Source organism: Brachypodium distachyon, chromosome 1, assembly GCF_000005505.3.
Source record: "Brachypodium distachyon strain Bd21 chromosome 1, Brachypodium_distachyon_v3.0, whole genome shotgun sequence".
NCBI classification, from domain to species: Eukaryota; Viridiplantae; Streptophyta; class Magnoliopsida; order Poales; family Poaceae; genus Brachypodium; species Brachypodium distachyon.
In genome coordinates, this window is record NC_016131.3 from 66,453,901 (window position 1) to 66,475,492 (window position 21,592).

At 48.8% G+C, this 21,592-nt stretch overlaps 3 protein-coding genes across 3 annotated transcripts; 1 reads left to right on the forward strand and 2 right to left on the reverse strand.

The window, feature by feature from the left end:
• Window positions 1-281: 281 nt before the first annotated feature.
• LOC100828228 (probable carboxylesterase 17) lies at window positions 282-1,829 on the reverse strand. Its single transcript, XM_003558264.4, has one exon. The coding sequence runs from the start codon at window positions 1,657-1,659 to the stop codon at window positions 544-546; it is 1,116 nt and encodes a 371-aa protein (XP_003558312.1). The 5' UTR covers window positions 1,660-1,829; the 3' UTR covers window positions 282-543.
• Window positions 1,830-8,828: 6,999 nt separating this feature from the next.
• On the forward strand, window positions 8,829-11,898 carry LOC100840590 (solute carrier family 40 member 3, chloroplastic). Its single transcript, XM_003561757.3, has 12 exons — window positions 8,829-9,039; window positions 9,155-9,341; window positions 9,449-9,518; window positions 9,622-9,746; window positions 9,829-9,918; window positions 10,022-10,201; window positions 10,314-10,388; window positions 10,467-10,568; window positions 10,665-10,767; window positions 10,859-11,005; window positions 11,106-11,326; window positions 11,431-11,898. Exons 1-12 carry the CDS (start codon window positions 8,897-8,899, stop codon window positions 11,725-11,727), a joined length of 1,740 nt encoding a protein of 579 aa, XP_003561805.1. The 5' UTR covers window positions 8,829-8,896; the 3' UTR covers window positions 11,728-11,898.
• A 427-nt stretch (window positions 11,899-12,325) lies between these two features.
• Window positions 12,326-16,071, reverse strand: LOC100828531 (uncharacterized protein DDB_G0275933). Its single transcript, XM_003558265.3, has 3 exons — window positions 15,878-16,071; window positions 13,824-13,971; window positions 12,326-12,661 (listed from the first exon to the last, which is right to left on the reverse strand). The coding sequence occupies exons 1-3, from the start codon at window positions 15,930-15,932 to the stop codon at window positions 12,589-12,591; spliced, it is 276 nt and encodes a 91-aa protein (XP_003558313.1). The 5' UTR covers window positions 15,933-16,071; the 3' UTR covers window positions 12,326-12,588.
• Between the last annotated feature and the right edge of the window lie 5,521 nt (window positions 16,072-21,592).

A 21,592-nucleotide genomic window follows, 5' to 3' on the forward strand; every position in this document is an offset into this window, starting at 1 on the left:
CTTAAGACAATTGCCGGCCAAAGCGGGGCTCCATGTAGCCTGAACCTTCCCAAAGCAGAGAGGGGGAAATAGAAAAGAAGTGATGTTTTGTTCGCTTCATGATGGCTGCAAAGTGCAAAGGCACCAGACAAGCGGACAGTGATTTGCTCTTGGAGCCTTTTTCCAGTTGCCTTGATGCAACACCATCGATGACGCGCGCAGAGGACACATCAAAGGAGTTATAGTAGTAAAAAAACAGTATTCTGTGATCCGCCTTTGCAAGCAAGTATAATGAACAGCAATGAAAATACGAGCAAGCAGTACTGTATTCGTATTATTTTCGCGCTACACCTTTTGCTTTCCAACACCAATAGCTACAATAACAATCCAAGTTGCGTATCGGAGCCCTTTTTTTTGTCTTTTCTTTACTTGAACAAGTACTACAAGTTACTACTACTGCCTAGTGCTTACACGGCAGCATCTACATGCTCTGAAGATGGCTGTGGATTAGACTGGAATAATTGACAATTTGGCATGACACGGCGGTAGAGGAAGCTTAGTGAGTCAGCTGGACCTCGCGCTGACGAAGGCCTTGATGTGCGCGAGCATCTCCTGCGTCCGCGGCTGGGACAGGTGGTAGTTGTGGAGCACCTGGAAGGCGTGGCCGACGCCGCCGTACATGGCCTGCTCCACGCTCTTCCCGGCCTTGCGCAGCGCCTTGCAGAGCTCCAGGTTCCGGTCGCGGAGGATGTCCGCCTCCGCGATGCACACGAGCACGGGAGGAAGCGGCAGCGTGTCGAGCCGAGGCGCGCCCCGGGACGACGACGACGACAGCGGGTTACACCATGGGTGGTCGCGGCCGGCGCCGGCGGGGAGCGCCATGCGCCAGTAACTGTCCGAGGTCGAGAGGCTCAGCGCCGACCGCGGCGGCTGCGCCATGGTCTTCTCGGACGCGGTCCGGGCTTCCCCGCCGAAGAAAGGCTGGACCAGGATGGCTCCCCTGACGCAGAGCGGGCCGAGACTTGCGCCCAGGTGCCCCTGCCCGAGCCGGGCGGCGACGTGGAACGCGATGGTGGCGCCCGCGCTGTCGCCCATGAGGAAGACGCTGTCGAACCTGCAGCGGCCGCGCCACCAGGAGAGGTCGTCGTTGTTCCTGCAGCTCGCGGCTTGCTGCCGGAGCCAACGGACTGCCGCGAGACCGTCGTCGAACGCGGCCGGGAGCCGGTGCTCCGGGGCGAGGCGGTAGTCGACGGACATCACGGCGCAGCCCGACTTTATGGGAAGCTGGGCGAGGAACTCGTGGTAGCAGCTCCACGCGGCGGAGCCCACGCAGAAGCCGCCGCCGTGGAAGTACACCACCACGGGGACCTTGTTCCCTGATTCCGCCGGCGCGTAGAGCCGGGCCCAGACCCCGGTGGCGCGGTCGACCACGACGTCGCGCGCGATGACGCCGCCCGGGCCTTGGACGGCCGTGGAGCCCCACGTGCAGGGGACGTCGGGCATCGCCGGGAGGCGCTCCACGTGGCCGTCCTTGTACACGCGGATGAGCCCGTGGATCTCTTCCACGACGGCGCCATGATGACCCTGCTGGCCGTTGTTGTTGTTGTTCTTGCTGACCTGCTGGAAGCTGACCACCCGCGGCTCGCCGACGTGCAGTGCGCCCATCCTCCGCCTTCTCATGCAAACTTAAGCCCCCCCCCGCGCGCGCGCTGACCTCGAGAGTACTTGCTCAAGTACAAGCAGCTAGGCTTTGTCGGTCTGTGAGTGGCGCTGTGTGTGCCTGTGTGGTGTCCCGGGAGCCGGCGCCGGACACAATTATATGCAGCCCTGGTTCACGGGGACCTAGCTCGACCGCGCCTCGGCTTTTATAGCGGGGGAGGGCGTGGTGGGACAGGTGTCTGGCTGGCGTTGGCTGTGGGCTAGACTAGTGGAGGTGGGTGATTCGCGCGCACGGCAAAGCGTGTGAAAATGATCCATTCGTGCGCAACGCCGGCCACCGGCCAGAGTCCGCCGTCTCGGATTTGGTAGACACTTGGGATCATGTGGTCGTTTCAAGGGATATCTGTCAGTTCGCGTGCTGTCGCTGACTGCCCAGAGTTTCACCACTGCGGGAAAGACAAAATACAGGCAGGTTATTGTGCTCGTTCTAATTGCCCTCCACCCCAATCCCAAATAGAAGATGTATCTTCCCAAGTAGGACCCGTTCGGATCTACCATTCCCGATAGGGATCGACGGGGAATCGATCGGATTTAGTTCAATTTCCACCCAATCCACTCCATTGCCAGTCGGATTCAGTGCAACCAAATTAGGCCGTGTAATGTTTGGGCAAGATGGTCCGACCGAAAAAAAAAGTAACGCCGCACGGTAGGCTTGCGGAAGGAACTCCTTCCTCGAGCCCCTTCTTCCTCAGTGTCGGTTGGCTCTCCCTCTCCGTCTTCCTACATCACCTTGCATCCTCCTTACTTCGCTTTTTGCCATCAACCACTGTCGACGCTAGTCGATGACATTAACCATAGGATCGTGGTGCCCCGATTAGGCGGCAACGATCTAAGTCCAACAGGGCGCCGATGCTGGTGGCCAGATGATGATATCTCATTGATGGTAAGCTCACCTTCTTTCTTATCCTTCTCCGTTTCACCTTCCGAATCCTCATCCCAGTGGCAGAGCCACCGCACGGCGACCACAGGTGGCTGTCCGTGCTCAAGCGAAAATTTTCTACTAATCAGTATGATTATTTGAAGGCTATGAAATGTTTTCTTTCTGAAGCTAAATACGGATTTGTATAGGTTTTGCACGGACTGCTCGAGCGGGCTGGCCCCACCACTGGTCCTAACCCTTCTTCGCTTGATCTTTCCGACGATGTTCGTGCCAAAACACTACTAGATTCCAATCATAAATAAAAAGGATAAGTCTTATTTCCCAATTGATTTAATTAGGAGGGTGTATTGAAGTAAATAATCTTTAGAATAAATATATAGAAGTAAATCTCTTTAATACATAAATATCTACTGTAGGTTTGTACTCAGCCGAGACACGCTTGCGTGTGAATTTTAATTTTGACGCTGTCGATGACTCTAGTGCCAATGGACCGGTGGACTTTTGGCCGGTAGTTGTAGAGGATCGATCCAGCACTTAGCCATCTGTACACAAGTACAAGTGGAGATGGGTGGGGCTGCGATCGTGTGAGGTGCCTTTTGCTTCCATTGCCTTCCTTGCTACAGTATTGCCAACAACAAAAAAACATTTTTTTTCCCATTGCCTACCGCGCTGTAAAACACAAAGAGACCACCAAAGCAAATTTTACTCATCTCATTGGTCAACATTGCAATAGCTGCATAATGCATAAGTGCGACAAATAATGTGGATAGCGCCTAAAAGCCCCAAGGCTAAAGGAAACGAAAGAACACATCCTGATTTTTATTTTGTTCTGCCATTAACTGAGTTTTTCTTGGCTTTCTATTACATTCCTGAATATTTTTTTCAATGTTCTGAAGTTGTTACAAAGGAGTTTCAACAACCTTTTGATCCATATATCATGTTACGAAGGAGTAGTTGCTTGCCTTTTTTTCCCCAGCATATGGGTGACTTTCCACACCTGAATATATTATTTCAAGGTAAGAGCCTATAGAAAGGACGAGAAAAAAACTATTTTTATTTTCCCACACCCGAACAGTCCATAACTTAAACCCATACCTGGATGACAGTCCTCCTACCTTGTGATAAAGTAAGCTAACATAGCCATCAGAGCCCACGCGCGTATTTTATTTCTTTTGGTCTTAGGTAAACTATTCTCAACAGAGTAGTAGGAACCGGCCTAAACGTTGAGTTGACGCGCCTCCAAAGTCCAGATCAAGCTTCGTTTTCTTCTTTCCGGCCGTGAACGCATAAAAAAATGCAGTCGTACGTTTGGGCATGCGGGCACGGGATATCCATGTCCATTGGCGCCGTCGGCGGCGACGCCCTCCTCGAGTTCTCTTCCAGTTCCCGCACACAAGCAGCACACCATACACGAGCGAGGCTCGCTGCTCGACCGATCGCTTTCCTCTCGCGGTCTTTACTAGACGACTCGATCAGCAAGTTCCCCGTGCCCATCTTTAGCTCCGTGTCGAATCAGAAAGGCACGGGACACACGATGCAAAAGAAACCGGCTTCCTAAACTTGGGCTAGTTCACCAACCAGAACCAGAGAGGCGCGGTGGCGCCAGCGCAGCATGTGCGTACGTACTTGAGCTTTGCTGCTTTGGGCACAACTTTTTTTTAGCTAAACATACGGGCTTTATTCATCAATTGAAATAGGAATACAAGCATCGGTCCATGGCTTTACTAGCCAAGTAAACCGGACGTGATTAAGAGAAAGAGCACTCTTTACGTAAAGACTATGAGCATCGGTATAGACACCCTGCTCTCATGAACAAAAACTACGTCTTGAAACTCTTTACTTCGGACACCAACTTCGCGAAGAATAGGACTATAGGTGCAACGATTACCTTCCAGGATCCCCTTAATGACCGCCTGCGCGTCCGAAGCAATGCAGAATTTCTGAATGTTCAGATCAGCCGCCAGTGCCAGTGCCTCGCAGCACGCCAACGCCTCAAGTGTTGCAGGGTCAATGATACCTTCGAAAACCCTGGCCGAGGATCCCACATAGCGGCCCGACTCGTCTCGGCAGATAGCGACAGAAGCACGCTTGTATTGAGTCTTCGCAACACCGCCATCGACATTGATCTTCAGCATCCCAGTTGGCGGAGGAATCCATCTTGGCGAAGGAGCAGCCGGTCGCCTGGGTTGGGACCGGCATGAAGAGTTGCTCTGCACAACCTGCAATTCTGAGAGCATCTTTGCCACGAATCCATGGATGGATACCAGACTCTGAAATATAGATTCATGAATTGCTTTCCGCCTTGCAGTCCAAATTGCCCACAGGGTCAAGATGATCTGGGTGAACTCCGCATGAGATGTTGTCTCAATCATATGAAAAATCCATTCTCGTGCATCAGGGCATACCGAAATACATAAATGCTCAGTCAGCTGATCATCCGCTAAAGCCCAAACACACCTCGCCGTCATGCAATCGATCAAGGAGTGCCGCCAAGAATCATTTGCAGCATGGCAGATCGCACATGTCCTCGACGTAGACATATGTCGATGTTGAAGAACATCTCTCGTGGGAAGAGATTGTTGCGCAAGTCGCCATGCAAACATCCTCACTTTCGAAGGGACCTGAATCTTCCATAGTTTGGTCCACGCTTTTTCAGTGTATCCCGTACTCGACGCAGGCCTTTTCTCCAGCCAATCCTCCCGCACTTTCTTAGTCGTCACCAACATGCGATAGCAAGAGCGCACAGTGAAAATGCCTGTCTTCTCATGATGCCAAGCCCAGTAATCACCATAGTTGACGGAACTGATCGGTATAGACCTGATCACGTCCACGTCCATGGGGAGAAAATGCTGCTGAAGCTTCTCCAGATCCCAACAAGCCATCGATGGAATCATCAATTCAGAAACCTTCAGAGGAGGGTCATCACGGACAGCAACATAAAGCCGGAGTCTTTCATCTCTAGGCAGCCAGTTATCTCGCCAAACATACATAGACTGACCATTGCCAATGTGCCGGATCAGTCCCAGCTTAAGCACATCCCTTCCTTCCACAATAGATCTCCATATTTGTGAAGGGCGGTTGCCAAGAACAGCATTCATAAGACCATCTTGTGGGAAGTACACAGCACGAAGGACTCGAGCACTGAGGGTATCAGGACTTACCAGAACTCGCCACGCCTGCCGCGCAAGTAAGGACAGATTGAACAATTCGATATCCCGGAAGCCTAAACCTCCCATGTACTTTGGCATTGTCATCGTGTTCCAGGAAACCCAATGAGTTTTGCCCTTCCCTTGCTTGCTTCCCCACCAGAAACTTCGAATCATAGAATTTATCTTCAAGCATAATCCCCGAGAAAGTTTAAAGCATGCCATCGAGTAAGTAGGTACAGCTTGAGCTACAGATTTAATTAGCACCTCTTTCCCTCCTGCGGACAGAATTTGCTCCATCCATCCTTGCACCTTCCCCCACACCCGGTCCTTCAAATACTTAAAAGCACCATTCTTAGAGTTCCCCACATCAGTTGGCATGCCAAGATATTTTGAGTTTAGAGCTTCGTTTGGCACATGAAGCGCCTCCATTATCTCTTTCCGAACAGACCCAGGGCATCCCTTGCTGAAGTGTATCGAGCTCTTCTGGAGATTAACTCGTTGCCCCGATGCATTACAATACATGTCAATTACTTCATTAAGCTCCGTTGTGCCCTCCATACTAGCCCTTGTAAAAAGGAAGCTGTCGTCTGCAAATAAGAGATGATTGACCGGGGGTGCTGTGGGCGCCACACGGATGCCTGACAAATTTTCAGAATTCCCCCTGCTCCTTAACAGGCAAGATAGGTCTTCAGCCGCTAACAAGAACAAGTATGATGAAATAGGGTCACCCTGATGGATTCCCCTACTAGGACGGAAAACCTCTGTTCGTTCTCCATTAAATAGTACCAAAAAGGACACCGAGGTCACAAACTTCATTACTGATGCAACCCATCGATCACTAAACCCAAGCTTCATCATTATAGCTCTCAAATAGACCCACTCCACACGATCATATGCCTTCATCATGTCCAGCTTGAGGGCACAAAATTGGGACCCCCTTGCTCTCTTCTTCTTCATAAAATGAAGGCATTCATATGCCGTAATGATATTATCTGTGATCAAACGCTCAGGAACGAAAGCAAATTGTTCCTCCGAGATAATTTCAGACAAAATTTATTTCAGTCTATTTGCATGTACCTTCGACACAATTTTAAGCACAACATTACACAAGCTAATAGGACGAAACTGAGTGAGAGATGAAGCCTTTGGGCACATAGACTTTTGGTTCATGCAAAAGGAAGGCCCGTCAGGATGAAGCCTTTTCATGGTGGCCCAACTGCCCAAGTCGTGGCTGGGGGCCCCTCACCGTCGTGGCCACGCCAGAACTTTCTGAATTTGTTTACGGAAAGTGTAAAAAACAAGTGCGCATGGCACTGTAAGCCTGTAACTGCATGTGCCAAATGGACTGGTCTCAAAGAGACAAAAGGTGTTGCTTAGCTTGAAATAGTACTCCTCACCAAGTGCTATCGATCTGTCGTCAGTTGTTGGGTCTCCTCACCTAAGTAAGGTGCTACTACTAATAAGTTGATCTGTCGACTGGCGCCACTCGCTGATCGACTCACCTAAGTATAAGGTGCTACTACTAATAAGTTGGATAATTAGGGCATAAAGAATAGTACTCCAGGGCCTGCACCACACTTGGGAGTACTAGCCGGCTAGGGCCTAGGGGTGACCACCATACACAACTAGAAGGTCTAATCCTGAATGGACCTTCCACTTGCGGCAACACAATTAATGGCGAAAAGCATTGGCGGCATTGATGTTGTCCACGGGATGCCCGTGCCGACGCCCTACGGGCCGGAGTCACACGCACCTGCGGCCTGCCTGCCCGGATTGTCTTCCGACGAGACCCTGGTCTCAAACCTGCAACGGCTAGGTCGTGGGGATCGGTATCCAGAGCCGTGTTCCCCGGCCGGCGAGAAGTACGCTCCAGCTGCTGGGCATCGTGATCTAGGGCTTTCTTTTGGCAGGCAGCGCATTGCTTGAAATTGAGAAAGGAACTGTGGCATTTCAGAAAGGGGGCCCCTTTCAGAAAAGAGACCCAAGCATGCATGTTCATTGAATCAGAAACCTTTTATGTTTCATCTGCGTCTGCGGCGATGTGGCTACACACTGCGTCACTGCCACGATGGTGTTTTATTTTTTTGTATGCTAGCCGCCAAGTGGTACAAGCATTAGCAGGGTTCATAGGATGACCGCAGCTTAATTAAGGAAACCAGCTATCATCCCACTCGACTGGTAAAGAGCTTACGGGCAATGCTTGATTTTTATTTTTATTTGTGGGAAACGATTTTTGTTGTTTTAGAGCGAAACATGAAAGTTTTAGCAAATCCTGCATACAGTTTTGGCTGGATTGTATGGTGAGACCTGGGCTGGCCTTCTTGGGCTTTACATACAGTTTTGGAGTCGCTTGAGATAAATATTTGCGGCCTTTCGAGCCCATATATATAATGGCTTAGATACTGTGATGGAAAAAATGGAGTCTGTCATGTAGAATAGCGACCCTTACAAGTTCTGTAGAAATGAGCTACAAAAGAAAATCTAGTAATTTTGAGGCTCTCTAAATCAATCCAAAGAATGTGGTTTGACGTCGCATCTGAAAACAATTTTGCGTCAAGTCATATCTACCGTCAAATAAAGAGTGACTCACTCAAAGGGATCAGTGTCAGTTGCACTAGACAACAGACGGCTCTAGTCAAAGCAGATCATTGTCCATCGCTGGGAAAGGAAATCATCAACCACGGACAAGTAACCTTTTACGACTTCCCCGCGAGAGAAAAAAAAAAAGGTAGCCTTTCACCACTGACGAGTTGGTGAGCACTGAAGAGAAGTGTATCGGTGGGATGAAGTCATGAAGATGATGCAGATGCATACACGGTCCGTATATAATTGGTACGCGCAATTCGAAGTTCGAACAGTGAACAATAATACAGTACAGAGGAGAAATAAAATGGAATAGAAGAATATTAGCAAAACAAATAAGAAGAAAAGAAAAGGAGAAATGATATCTTAAGGGTCTTTAAATTAAAAAAGACAAGTAAAGAAAATACTATAATGGGCCGGCCCAACGGGTCGCTGCGCAGGCCTCCCTTTCCCTCGGGCAACGAGCGGGAGGGAGGATTCCCACATCCCCGCGGCCCAAACAGCCACCTTATCCGTTTCAACTCCCGCGCGCGGCGCGCCCGGGCGCCTGCCTGAATGCTGTGGACGGCGTCGACGCTGGCCCGCCATGCCTGCCTCCGTCTCCATGTCCAAGCTTCTCTCGCCGCCATACTACACCTCATACACGTCTCTTCGCCGCCTCCCTCGCCACGCCGTACCAGCACGCTTCGCTCGGGACCCCGGCGGCCCCCGATTCGCGCAGCCGCGGAGGTACGCCCTGCTTCTGCTTGCCGCTCCCATTTCTTCGGCCTCAATTTCAGAGGCCAATCGAGGAAACTGCACCTAATGATTCATCCAATTCTGTGGACTCTTGCGCGTTGCGCAGTTTGAGGCCGAGTAGCCGCTTCGCCGGAAGCTGTCACACCGGCGCGAGCTCCGAAATTAGCCTCGCCGTGGACGGCGGCGAGGGTACCTCCGCCGGAGGATACGAAGATGGAGGCCTTCCGTTCGTGAATCTGTCCTCGAGTATCTTCCAGACCGAGCTCGGCTTACTCAAGGACGACGCGCTGCCGGTAATTATAATCACCACCGCTCTTCAACCAAAGTTCTTCGCATTTTGTTTTCTTCTGTTCACAGGGCTCACGATCTGGTGAAATTTGATCTTGATATGAAATTCCAGGCTCCGCAGAAAGGAAGCAGAGGAGAGGATCACTTGGAATCAACCCCTGCATACCCAGCCGCCATGAACGGTACGCAGCACAGGATGTCCGTGATGTCCGTCAGCACAACTGCACAATCAACTATTCCTGACCGAGCACCTTTATTGTACATGTATCTCCTGACCGGCGGCAGCTCTGTACGCGGCCTTTTTCGCCGGGAACGCGACCGAGCACCTATGGAACTTCACCTGGCCCGCCGCAGTCGCCACCCTCCATCAGAGCCTCCTTCCCGTCGCGGTCCTCGGATTCTTCACGAAGGTGCATGCCTGCTCTGATCACCCTCTCCTACACGGACACTGCACGTTAGTTCCTAACTTAAGTGCCGGAGTTCGATGCACAGCTCGTCGTGTTCATCGCAGGTCCACTGCTAGGGGAGCTCGTGAGCTCGCTGCCTCGGATCCCTGTGTATCGCTCTCTGACTGTAATTCAGGTAATTTCTACAATTGTCTTGAGATTTTTTCAGGACACATGTTTCTCCCTGTGCCGAGTTCCTTGTTTTCTTGTCTGTCACCTGCGTGGTCTCGACGTGCCAGACTGCGGCGCACTTGGTGTCGGCGTCCATGATCGCGCACGCCTTCACCATGCCAAGGGCATCCACCACGATGAAGCTGCTCTTGCGGCCGTGGTTCGCCATGCTGGTGGTGTCCACGGCCGTCGACAGGCTCTCATGCGTGTCGCTCGGCATCATCGCGGAGCGTGACTTCGTCGTGCAGGTGAACGCCTTTAAATATTGGCGAATTCTAGCAACTAGCTCTGCGCGTCAAACCTTTATGAATTTGGCGGATTTTGCTGATGCGAAAAACCATTTTGGATGCGTGATTGAAGCTAGCAGGGACAGGCAGACCGATAGCTCTCGCGCGGGCTAATGCTACTCTCAGCAGGGTCGATTTGATCTGCGAGGTCTGGACTCTGCATCCTAGATACTCAGTGTACTTTCCTTTTTGAAAGAAGGAACAGTGTAATGATTTTCATCCGCAGACAGCAGGCGCGTCAATCTTTGCATTCCTTCTCGCCAAGAACGACCCGCTGACCTGCATCAAGCTCTCCTGCCTCATATCGCTCTCTGCTCTGCCTGTTCATGTAGGATGATACTAGCAGTTCATTTTTCCTCCTCGTCTCAAGCAATGCGCAGTAAATTATCCACCGTGAACTGAAGTTTCTGAACCTTTTCTGAAGATTTTCATGGCAGGCACGATGAACCGACTCGCCGACGGAGTCTTCGATCACTCTGAACAAAGAAGCTCACATGCCGCTTCTAGTTTCCACATCTGGAGGATAGGTGAGGCGGATCCATTTAGCTAGCAGCCTGGAACTGTACACGGGGTTGGTTTTAGTTCTAGCATCATTTGAATGGCTTTCATGTCTGACAGTGGAAGAGGCTTGGGCTACCATCAGACAAGGGTGGACCGAGTACATCAGCCAGCCGGTCCTCCCGGCGAGCCTCGCCTACGTGCTCATCTGCTTCAACGTCGCCCTCGTCCCCGGCGCTCTCATGACCACGTTCTTGATCCATCACGGTACGTGCATCTGCATCCCTGCAGGGCCAGGCTGCCGTTCCAGAGACCATTCAGGCCAGCTCACGCACGGTGCCCCCGCTTTGTGAACCCTTGGCTGCAGGGACGACCCCGTTGGTCCTCGGCGCGTTCGGCGTCTCGTCGGCGCTGATGGGGATTCTAGCGACGTTCATGACACCGAGCCTCGTCAAGGAGCTCGGTCTCCTCAAGGCCGGAGCGGCTGGGATTATCGCCCAGAGCGTGCTCCTCAGCGCCGCGGTCCTGGTCTACCTGACCGGCTCCATCTCACGGCGAGGCGCCCTCTTCGCCTTCCTCGGTCTGATTGTAAGTCCGGACCAGAGGATTCCGCCGTGCGATGAATTGAATTGCGACGTGTGCTACGATTTGAATTTGTGGTGTTTGGACTGATGGGGCGCAACGCAATGCAGGTGGTATCGAGGCTGGGGCACATGGCGTACAGCGTGATCGGGCTGCAGGTGGTGCAGACCGGGAACCCCATGGCGAAGGCGAAGCTGATCGGAGCAACGGAGGTCGCCGTCGGCAGCCTTGCGGAGCTTGGTACGATGGCGGTGGCAATGGCCGCCAGGGACGTCTCGGGGTTCGGCGCCGTGGCCGTGCTCTCGGCAGCTGCCGTCGCTGCGGCGGCCTGCCTATACTGTGGTTGGTTGGCCAATCCCCACAGACGAAGTGAAAATGCTCTTTCCGCTCTGATGACTTGCGAATGAGCTCTCTGTATTCAAGTAATCAAAACGAGGATTTTTACAGGGAACACAAACATACGAATCTGCATAGGTTGCTCTTTGGATGCTCTACGGAAATATTGTGTGAATATGGAAACAGAAGGTGCATACAAGAAAGAAAGGAAAAATTCAATATACTGCTCTCCTTCCTAGATATAAGAAGTCCTAAATTTGTTCTAAGTCAACTTCTTCAAGTTCGGCTTAATTTATAAAAAAAATCTACCAACATTTAGACAAATTAGTTTTGATTGTTAGTTTCTTCAGTGTTTATCTAGCAAGTTTCCAAAGCCTCATGCTATAACAAGAAGCCAAACAATGTGCATCATATTATCACTGGCTTTTTTCTATCACATTCTCTGCATTTGGGTGAAAATTACAACCGACAGTCCGATGCTGCATATACGGAAACACAATGCAACTTTCTGGAATTAGGTTCTTCCCGTGGTTCTTGGCCACGATTTTCAGTGACCTCTTTCTTTTAGCGCAACTTTTAATAAAGGTAGTTGTGGCTTTTGTGAACGAACATGTGCTTGTGGAATTCAAGCCTTCCCTAAAAAAACTTCTGGAGTTCAAACTGAACATAATGCACAGCTAAACCAGTATTGGAGGCAAGAGACTGCTATAAGGCATAGTTTCTTGTAAGTCAGAGACACAAATACTACATTGGATGGCTTTAGCTTATACCAGGTTATGCATCTGGACAAACCCAAATGTTTGCAAAAAAAGTCTCCAGGAATTCAGCATCGATCAACAAAGATAATGAGTAAGCAATTGCCTAATTTCAAAGGCAGCAGTGCACCTACAGATAGGGGAACCTTGCCTTCCAAATTGTACATCGCATAACGCTTATTGTTTCTTCTCTTTGCTCTCTTGCTCCATGTAAGCCTTCTTCATGTCTTCCAGTATTGCATCATTCGTGCTGCCAACATACAATGCACATGGTGAATATCTACATGAATGTGGTTTCTGTAATGCCATTGCTAGTCTACTCAAATATAATGCAGAATGCAACTTTCAGCATAGAACAAAAAATGTAATGGTAACCACCTTCCAGTCAGCATTAATAGCATCAATCTCTTTTCAAGATTCCCCTAGTGCACTGATCACTAAACATGTTTGAGCACTAGATTCCTCTAGTAAAAGAATATCACTTAGTGACACTGAGTCCTATACTTTGATCTTGTTCAACAAGTTGGCGGTGGAGGAAGACTTGGCATGAAGGCCAGCACCAGTGGTGTGGTAGGGTAATAGTATGCGACCCACAACAAACAAAGAAAAAGGTGCATGCCGCATTCACAAGGGACCTATGAAATGGATAACCCTTGCTGCCATAGCAGCAGAACTTAAGGGCTTCTGTTGAGGGGAGATAGGAGGAAGCCAGACATTCTTTCAAGAATCTCCAAAACCCTCTATACCTTCTCTTTCTATTCTATAAGTTTTACATTCTGTTCAGGCACTGGTCCCACGAATGTCACCAGTACAAATTCCTGGCAAGTTAGCAGTTTGGATTATAAACCAAAACCTACAACAAACTTGGCTCTATCAAATTCCCAATATTGTACAATAGAAAAACATCGAACATATCAAAATCCAACTGAACCTCATGCCTACTGTCAAGACAATATTGTAGGAAAGAGCAATAGCTGTCCATCAGGCAGCTTATAAACCCGAATTCACAAACAGAACAATCCCATATGAATGACTAAAAATAAAATGAAACATAACCTTGGCAGTAGTTGAGATTTCTAACATCTAAATGGAGCTATAGTTGTAGAATCATGAGGATCTACACAGACATCAATCAAGGATTTGACAATTTTCTGATAGATTTATTCACATCATCTTAAATTCTTGATATTAGTTTCTCCAATTATGCATGACTTTCCTTATCTATCCTTACATAGCATTATTGATGGCTTCATTGCTTCAAAGCTAGAAAGTTCTACTTGCAGACAAACTTTTAAACCTTAACTGTGAGTGAGATCCTACCTTAAATAAAGTTAAAACAGGAATTCAGATATGACTGCCTGACTTCTCCAGAAATGAACAAATTATAAGACATGCATAAAATGATCACTTACAATTGATGAAGACAGTTATTCAATTCTTTGGCTTCTTTGCGGCATTGCCAAACCACAGAGAAAGTTCGGCCTCGAGCACATTCGGCATATTTTGAACAGAGTATATCACATTCCTTAAGGGCCTTCTGTTTCATTTTGCTACGCAAAGCTGAAAAGGTGAAACCGGTTAATGGGCCAAATTAAATCTTTGACGTAAATAGAACAATAGTCTTTAGAGGATATTTTAAAACATAGCTCACAAAATCCCAACAAGTTAACCATGATCTACAGACAATTCCCACTAACACTGAACAACAAAGATTGATTAAAAAAAACCCACAAAAGATCACTAGCCAAGATATTAAAAAAATGAAAGGTCATCAAGTGGGATGCATTATCTAGTTAATAGCGTTCTGGGGCTTCTCAATTCTCAATGAGGGCTGATTTTTGTAGTTTCCCACCAGCCTCTCCTTTTCCCTTCTTCCCGGCATCTTTGCTGTGTGGTGGCACTTCAGCTTAAAACTAGCAAAAAAAAACACGCTTTCCCTCAGGCATAGTTCTTACTCCATTAGATAAACTGAGCTCCCCAACGATCTTAATCCTCTATAACTAAATAGATGTACCCACTACTGGAATGTCCCATGCTATAGTGAAGCCACATGTTTTTTATTTTCTGCCTTTGCTGATTGTTGGGAGGTCTAGGTATTCTGCTTTGGGCTCCCTGTTGGTCTTCCGCCTCCTGAGCCTTACACAGCGGTCTCTTGCCAACAGCCCAGCACCTTTGCAGTTACCAAACATCTCTTCGGCAACATCCCAATTTCTATGCTGTCTCTTCCACTTTACGACGGTCTTAGTATCTTGAGGTCAGTGATGTATGCCCCCCATATCCCCTTACAAAATTTCTAGTTTTTATTCACGTTATCTGTACAAATCAATCAATCAATCAATCAACCAGAGAACTGTATGATTTGTATAGTTGTGGTCAGTGGTGAATACCTTCATAAAGCATGTCGGCTTGACAAAGCGCTGCATGCCATTGTTGTTCTGGTAGAATAACTCCCTACTATCTTAGCCTTTCTTTGTATCATATTTTTCAGGGCCTCATTTGTTCTTCGTGCAAGATCTTGGTTATCTATTTAGCCGCATTCTCCTACTGAATGATTGCACCCTTCAAATCAAACAAAAACTGTTTTGTGCTATACCATGTAAGCCTCGTGGATTGTTAGTCTACAATAGTTTCATTCTATAAAGTGGTAGGTGGAGGGTTTTTTTTTTTTGGCAAAAGTATATGGTCACGATAAGTTTCTTTCTTCATTTCAAGGAGCAAAACACGCATAGAGAGGATGAATCCAACAGCCAAATTTGTTCTTTTCAGAATCCTCTATATCAATCCTAATTCTTATGCACTCTTTCATGTTCATAGCTGGCATACTATTTTTCTTTGACATAATTCATTTTAAATTTACGCACAAGATATCCTGCAGCAACTTGCGTAGAATCATTTAGTTTATTAAGGTTCAAACTTCAAAAGCCAAAGGAGTAAAAATCAGATGACTGATTTGGCTGGAATAGGGTTCTCATTCTCATAAATGCCTAATAACGTTGAATTAAATTAGACTTTCTGGAAACAACTTGAAGTAGTGCTGATACCAGTCACCATTTAAGAAACCAGTCAGGCGGTAAGTGTGAGGGGCTATCAAATGACTCAATCCTCGGATAACTGTAAGAAGCTACATGAGCAGACCATTGGTGCCATCTCCACTGCACTTGGGTCATCTTCTCCACATTAACTTGAACTAATTTGTTCGTGATTTGCATTTATTCATTGGGTTTTACCTCAGCCCAGTGCCCCTTGGGCCGCTCTGCCCCCTGGTTCGGTGAAATTGGGCAAAATACCACTCTTCTTAACCTTGCTCGACACATTATTGCGCATAGATTGTGTTACGGTTCAAGATCCAACGCCTACGGAGTTCATATATTGCCCGGTTTCACAACTTATAGAGAACTAGGACGAGCTTTGCATTTTCAATTTTCCAAATCGCGAAAATATATATAAGCATGGGCGTCTGACTCACCTTCCTCGACCTTCTTCTTGACGTGATTCTCCCTGGCCTCCTGCAGGTACCCCATGAGGCTACCAGGTATTACAGTATAGGATTGAGGATATGGCGGGGAGGGAGATCGAGGAGGAGTTCGAGTTAAACCCTAACGTCGTTGGAAGCGGAGGCGGCCATTGACAGCAAGGTGTTCTCTCTGTTTTCCCCTTCTTTTGGTGGGCGAAGAGTATAGGTGGCTATCGGGCCGAGCTTCTTTGAAAAGCCCGGAAGCCCGGCGGGCTTGGCCCGTTAGAGCCTGGCCCGAGGCACCGCTGTGCTGCGCCTGGGCCACAACCCCAAGCCCGTCGGGCCGGCCCGGCACGGCCCGTTAAGCAAGTTTAAAAAAAAAAAATTGAACACGATGCATGTAACAAGCAGTAATGAAAATTAGTCGGCCTCGTCACTCGAACCCCCGACCTCCCTCCCATGCTTTCCCATAGCTAGCCACTGGAGAAACGAAATTGATGGGCTAACATTTGGAAAAACATCTTTTTGATACAGTTTTCATGGCTGCAATGCATTAAGAGGCCTTTAGGCTGTGTTTTTTTCACGGGCTTCTTTCAAGGCCCACCGAGCTTTCCGTGCCGGCCCGGCCCGATACGTGCCTGGTGCTGTGCCTGGGCTGAGAGAAGGTCGTTTGGGGCCGGGCCGGCCCGGCACCTTTAATGCCGGGCTTCGACGGGCCAGCCCGATAGCCACCTATAGCAAAGAGTGGTGGAGGAGATTGGAGTACGGGCTTTTCGGTTGCTCTAGTTGGCTCGTAAAGCCCAACCAGATTGGCCCAACCCGTCTAACTACCGTTTTTTTTAGGAAACACAGTACAGACGCAAGCACTCACACACACACACATACACTCACCCCTATGAATACACGCACGCACACTCTACCCCTATGAGCACCTCCGAGAGACTGAGCCACCGGCCGATCATCTTGAGATTGACAAAGTCACCACAGGCGCCTTGTAGTTGACGGATACGTCACTCCCACTGAAAGCACAACGCCGGTTAAAGCCTGTAATAAATCCAGGAAATGTGAGCACCCATGCCAAGTCTGGGACTTGAACCTGGGTGGGCTGGTTCCATCACAAGGAACCAACCACCTGAGCTATGCTCAGTTTGCTACCCGTCTAACTTCCGTTGTTAGAGCATCTCCAACGGATGATGTAAAATATGGCACTGCAAGTTTAGGATAAGGCACCACTTTTGCAGTTTTTCGTGCCCTAAAATAGGGGAGCCATTTCAGATGACGTAAAATAGGCCATTAGCAAAAATCAAGATGATGTAAAATAGGGCACCACATATGACACTTTGCAAATCCACAAACACGTGATGAACATATGAACATAGATACTCAGATTGAAGATATCATTTTCTGTAAAATATGGCACTGCAAATTTAGGATAGGGCACCACTTTTGCAGTTTTTCGTGCCCTAAAATAGGGGAGCCATTTCAGATGACGTAAAATAGGCCACTAGCAAAAATCAAGATGATATAAAATAGGGCACCACATATGACACTTTGCAAATCCACAAACATGTGATGAACATATGAACATAGATACTCAGATTGAAGATATCATTTTCTTGCATGAAATTGGTTCCAACAAGCAATAATCAACTCAACACGTTTCCTGTTAAAAAAAATGAAGTCAACACTTTCAGATAGCCTGAATTGTTGTTTCATACTATTGCATTCAACCATCGAGACATGAAAATTGACAGTTCATACTATTGCACTTGAACAACAGAGGCTAAGAGTATGCACTACCATACACGAAACTATCGAATTTCAGTCGGCACTATTTCAATTGAACAAAATAAACGATACTAATTCAATTTCATTCAGCACAGGGGGAGAGGAGGAAGGAGTCGGGGGGAGGCGCGCGGGGCAGGGGCGGCGGAGGGGGAGAGGAATCAGAGGAGGAAGGAGTCGGGGGAGTTGAGGCGGAATTGGGCACCTGGAGGCCATCGGGAGCTTGACGGCTCGTGGCGGCGTGAATCTCTGCCGGTAGTTCGCCGCCGCGGCGACGGTGCAGGTCGGGGGCGGGGCGGCGGCAGCGGAGGGACCGGAGGAGAAGGGAGGGGTTGCAGGAGGTGTTCACCGACGACTAATCGAGGTCGAGGGCAGCCGGAGCAGCGGGGACAGCGGCGGACCGGCGGAGTGGAGGTGCCGAGGTCAAGGGCGGCCAGATCCTCGTTGGACGGGCGGAAGGCAACGGGATCCGCGGCGGCCGAGTCTGGTAGTTGTGGGGAACAACGGCGGCGGGCCATTTCCTTCTCATTTGGTCGCCGGTTGTGGTCGGTGACGAGGGAATGACCCATCGGGTCCTCACCTTCGGTATACCTGCTACGGATTGACAGGGGGTCTTGCGGCTCAAGATAAGAACAGATAATTAAGGAAACCAAATCATGGTTTATCTCTAATTGTAACCGACCCGGACTCTACGCCCGAGACCTGGCCTCCTATATAAAGGACTAGGAGGGGGAGCCGGGGAGGACAGAGCCACACAGATTGAGGCGGATTCTCTCTCTACAGAACCTCTACCTCTAGACAGATCTCATCTCCCATACACGCCTCCATGGCAAACTTATAATCTCTCCATTAGTACAGATCAGACAAGCAGGACGTAAGGGTATTACCTTCCGAGGGCTTTGAACCTGGGTAAATCGTGTCCCCTGTGTCCTTGTTAGCCGACGGGATCGCCAACACACACCCATGCTCTCCCTACTCGAAAGCCCTCTAGTTTGGGTATGCTGAGGTAGCCCCTTGTCAGTCGGGAAGGTGGGCTGAGGGCGGCGGGGGTTTGCGCTGGTGAAGATTCAGCCTCGGTTACCTTCGCGTGCGGGGAGGAAAAGGATAGGGCAGCCCTATCGAGTGATGTAAATATACATCACTTGCCTCAGTTTTTGGGGGCATGCCATAAAATTATAGGGCACATGATAGTTATACATCATCTGTTGGAGTGGTCTTTTTGGCCTCCCGTGCCCCAAAAAGCCTGTTTTTTGGGCACAGGCCCTATTTTACAACATCTGTTGGAGATGTTCTTACGGTTGCATACTACGGAGTGCACCCCTCAAAAAAAGAGAAAAAACTACGGGGTGCTACGGTGCTGGTTGATTCTCAAAATCCGCAAAAAAAAAGTCGATTCTAAAAAAAATGTATGGTTGTTTTCGTTGTAAAAAATAATCTTGATTTTTTAAGTAAAATGCACCGTAGGTCCTAAATCTATTCGGAGTGTCAAGTGAGTCCTAATTGTATCGAAGTGCATATTTGGATTCTAATTCTTTGTAAGTTGTTCACGCGTAACCCTAATGGAACTCGAGCCGCTGCTGACCGGCCAGGTTGCAAGTTGGCTGCCACGTTGGCTAACTGTCAAGTTGGTGAAAATTGCAAATAGGCCCAACATTTTCATTTTGCAATTTCAAGCAGGGTGGGAAGAATCAAGGAAAGTACCTCGGGACGAGTAAAATGGAAAGACCCGGCAGTTAGCCAGCGTGGCAGTCAACTTGCCACCTGACCGGTCAGCAGCGGCTCGGGCTCGATTAGCACCACATGTGAACAACTTATACAAGAATTAGGATCCAAATATGCATTTTGATAGAATTAGGACTCACTTAACACACCCTGAATAGTTTTACTTTTTTTCTTTCTATGTTTGTATTGCATCGATCATTTTGATGGAACAATCCTTCGGGACCTATTGATATGATTGGGGGCACGCGATTGTTTTGTAGCTTCACACAATCACACGATCGAGACTCTAGAATGCAGTTTTTTGCAACTCGCGGACAAGGATGATTCCAATCCGTTCACCAGCAGCGACGAAATAATCAAGGTCATGGACAAAACAAAAATGGAGAGTAGGTCGGGGCTATTGACGGGAGCATATGCTGCCAAGCTCGACACTTTTGGTACCAACCCCTCCTAGTAAAATGCCAGCGGTGACATCACAGCGCGTGCGTCCGATCCGGTGCACGTACTCTCACGTAAATCTTCTCGGGGGGAAAGTAGCGTTTCTTGATTGCATGGTTATCTGACTCTGCATATATCCCGGTTAAAGGCAACTAGCTAGGTGGCTGCAGGTGGATTTCCTTGCGACACAAGTTGCAGAGCCAGGTCACAACTCAACTCACAGGCGTGCACCGCAGAGAATCAAACGTGGATTCGATCGATATAGTTGTATGCAATTTTGCATGGTCGAATTAGCAAAACCACCTTTATTGTGCTTCCTCCTGACAGAACTACGGAAGCGGCGCAGCACATGCACGTAGGCGTTTTGCGGTTGCTGTCCAGATTAAAGATATGAGATAGTAGAAATTTTCTTTTTGAGAGGAGACATTAGATAGATGAGATACCCGGAGGCTACCGCAGGTTGGTTACCAACCGCTGTCTGTTCTGCAGTCTGCACGTGGTTTTAGTCTGATCATGTCAAGAACAGCAAGAGCGACAAGCAAAATTCCATACAAATTACGAAGAACCCTATCCCTATTATGTATGTATACCACCCAAAAATCCATCGGCGACGGAATCTGAGATGATTTCTGCTCCACGGGCACGGGCGGACAAAAGGAATAGAAAAGAAACTCCAAACTTATCCTCAGCAGCATCCGCTCTGTCAGCCAGCTCGGACGAAAGCTGGACCGACAGGGGTCAGCGTCAGGGGACGGTAGTGGACGAGCGCGTGGGCACTCTCACATAGCCGGACCGGTTCAGCACTTCAGCGAATCGCTTTCTCCACGCAAGAACCTTCAGAAATCAGAGGAATAAAGAAGCAGCAGAAATCCTTACGCCTCAGCTAGACTACTGATGATCTCACTCAAGCTCCAGGATTGGCGTACGTCGCTGCATGGTTTGCTTTCGAGAACACTATAGCCAGCAGCTTTCCTTCTCGCCATCAAAGGCGACCCCAGGGCCTTTCTATCCATAATTATTGTATCAGTATCACGCTTTTGTTCTGTCCTTGAGCTTTGCTCCTTGCGCCTTGCATGATCACGTCCAGTACGTCGTCCAGGATCAGTTTGTTGCTGCATGTGTCGCTTCCCTTGTGGAGCGGCCCGACCCGCGGCCGGTTTATTTGACGTTTATGCGTGTTTCTTGTCTGGTTTGATAGCCTTTACGGGCGATGTTGATAGAGAAGTTCAGTGGCATGCAGTTGCTAATGTATTCTAGTTTCTAGCTACTTCGCTAGTTGTACACTTGTAGTACTAGTTTTCGTTTCCCTCTTCGATGTGATGTAAAGAGAAAGTAAATTTCCACTAGGATATATACGTGTATGAACTCCTGGTATACGCCACGGTAAAGCTATTGCCCTTTCACTTCGTCGTTATTATCCCTTTTTTATGGCACCTCTTATTTTCTTTCTTTTTTGCCTTTCGAGATGATCATTTCATAACTTCGGTACTTTAGCTGACAAGTAAAGGACCGGTTCCAAGATCCAAGTTGGGGATTCTGCAAGTAAGAGCACACAACACTCCACAGCCAGATCTTATACCACGTACATCGCGGAAGATCGAGCTAAGAGCCACTCTAGTAGTTAACGAAAAGGCTGAAAAATGCCCCCCCCCCCCAATCTACCCCTCGCCGCCGCAATCCCCCCCCCCCCCCCACCCCACCCCATCTCAGGCGAGTTCGCGAATGATCCTCTCCGGTCGCCGCACCAGTAAGCCGCGGGGTCGGGCTAACCCTAGCGGCGGG

Coding starts and splice junctions, on each gene's coding strand:
- LOC100828531 (XM_003558265.3), bottom strand. CDS start 15,932: ATGGGGTACCTGCAGGAGGCCAGGGAGAATCACGTCAAGAAGAAGGTC. Junction 13,972..15,877: donor CAAGAAGAAGGTCGAGGAAG/GTGAGTCAGACG, acceptor TCACCTTTTCAG/CTTTGCGTAGCAAAATGAAA. Junction 12,662..13,823: donor AATAACTGTCTTCATCAATT/GTAAGTGATCAT, acceptor GTATGTTGGCAG/CACGAATGATGCAATACTGG.
- LOC100828228 (XM_003558264.4), bottom strand. CDS start 1,659: ATGAGAAGGCGGAGGATGGGCGCACTGCACGTCGGCGAGCCGCGGGTG.
- LOC100840590 (XM_003561757.3), top strand. CDS start 8,897: ATGCCTGCCTCCGTCTCCATGTCCAAGCTTCTCTCGCCGCCATACTAC. Junction 9,040..9,154: donor CGATTCGCGCAGCCGCGGAG/GTACGCCCTGCT, acceptor CGCGTTGCGCAG/TTTGAGGCCGAGTAGCCGCT. Junction 9,919..10,021: donor GCTCTCTGACTGTAATTCAG/GTAATTTCTACA, acceptor TCGACGTGCCAG/ACTGCGGCGCACTTGGTGTC.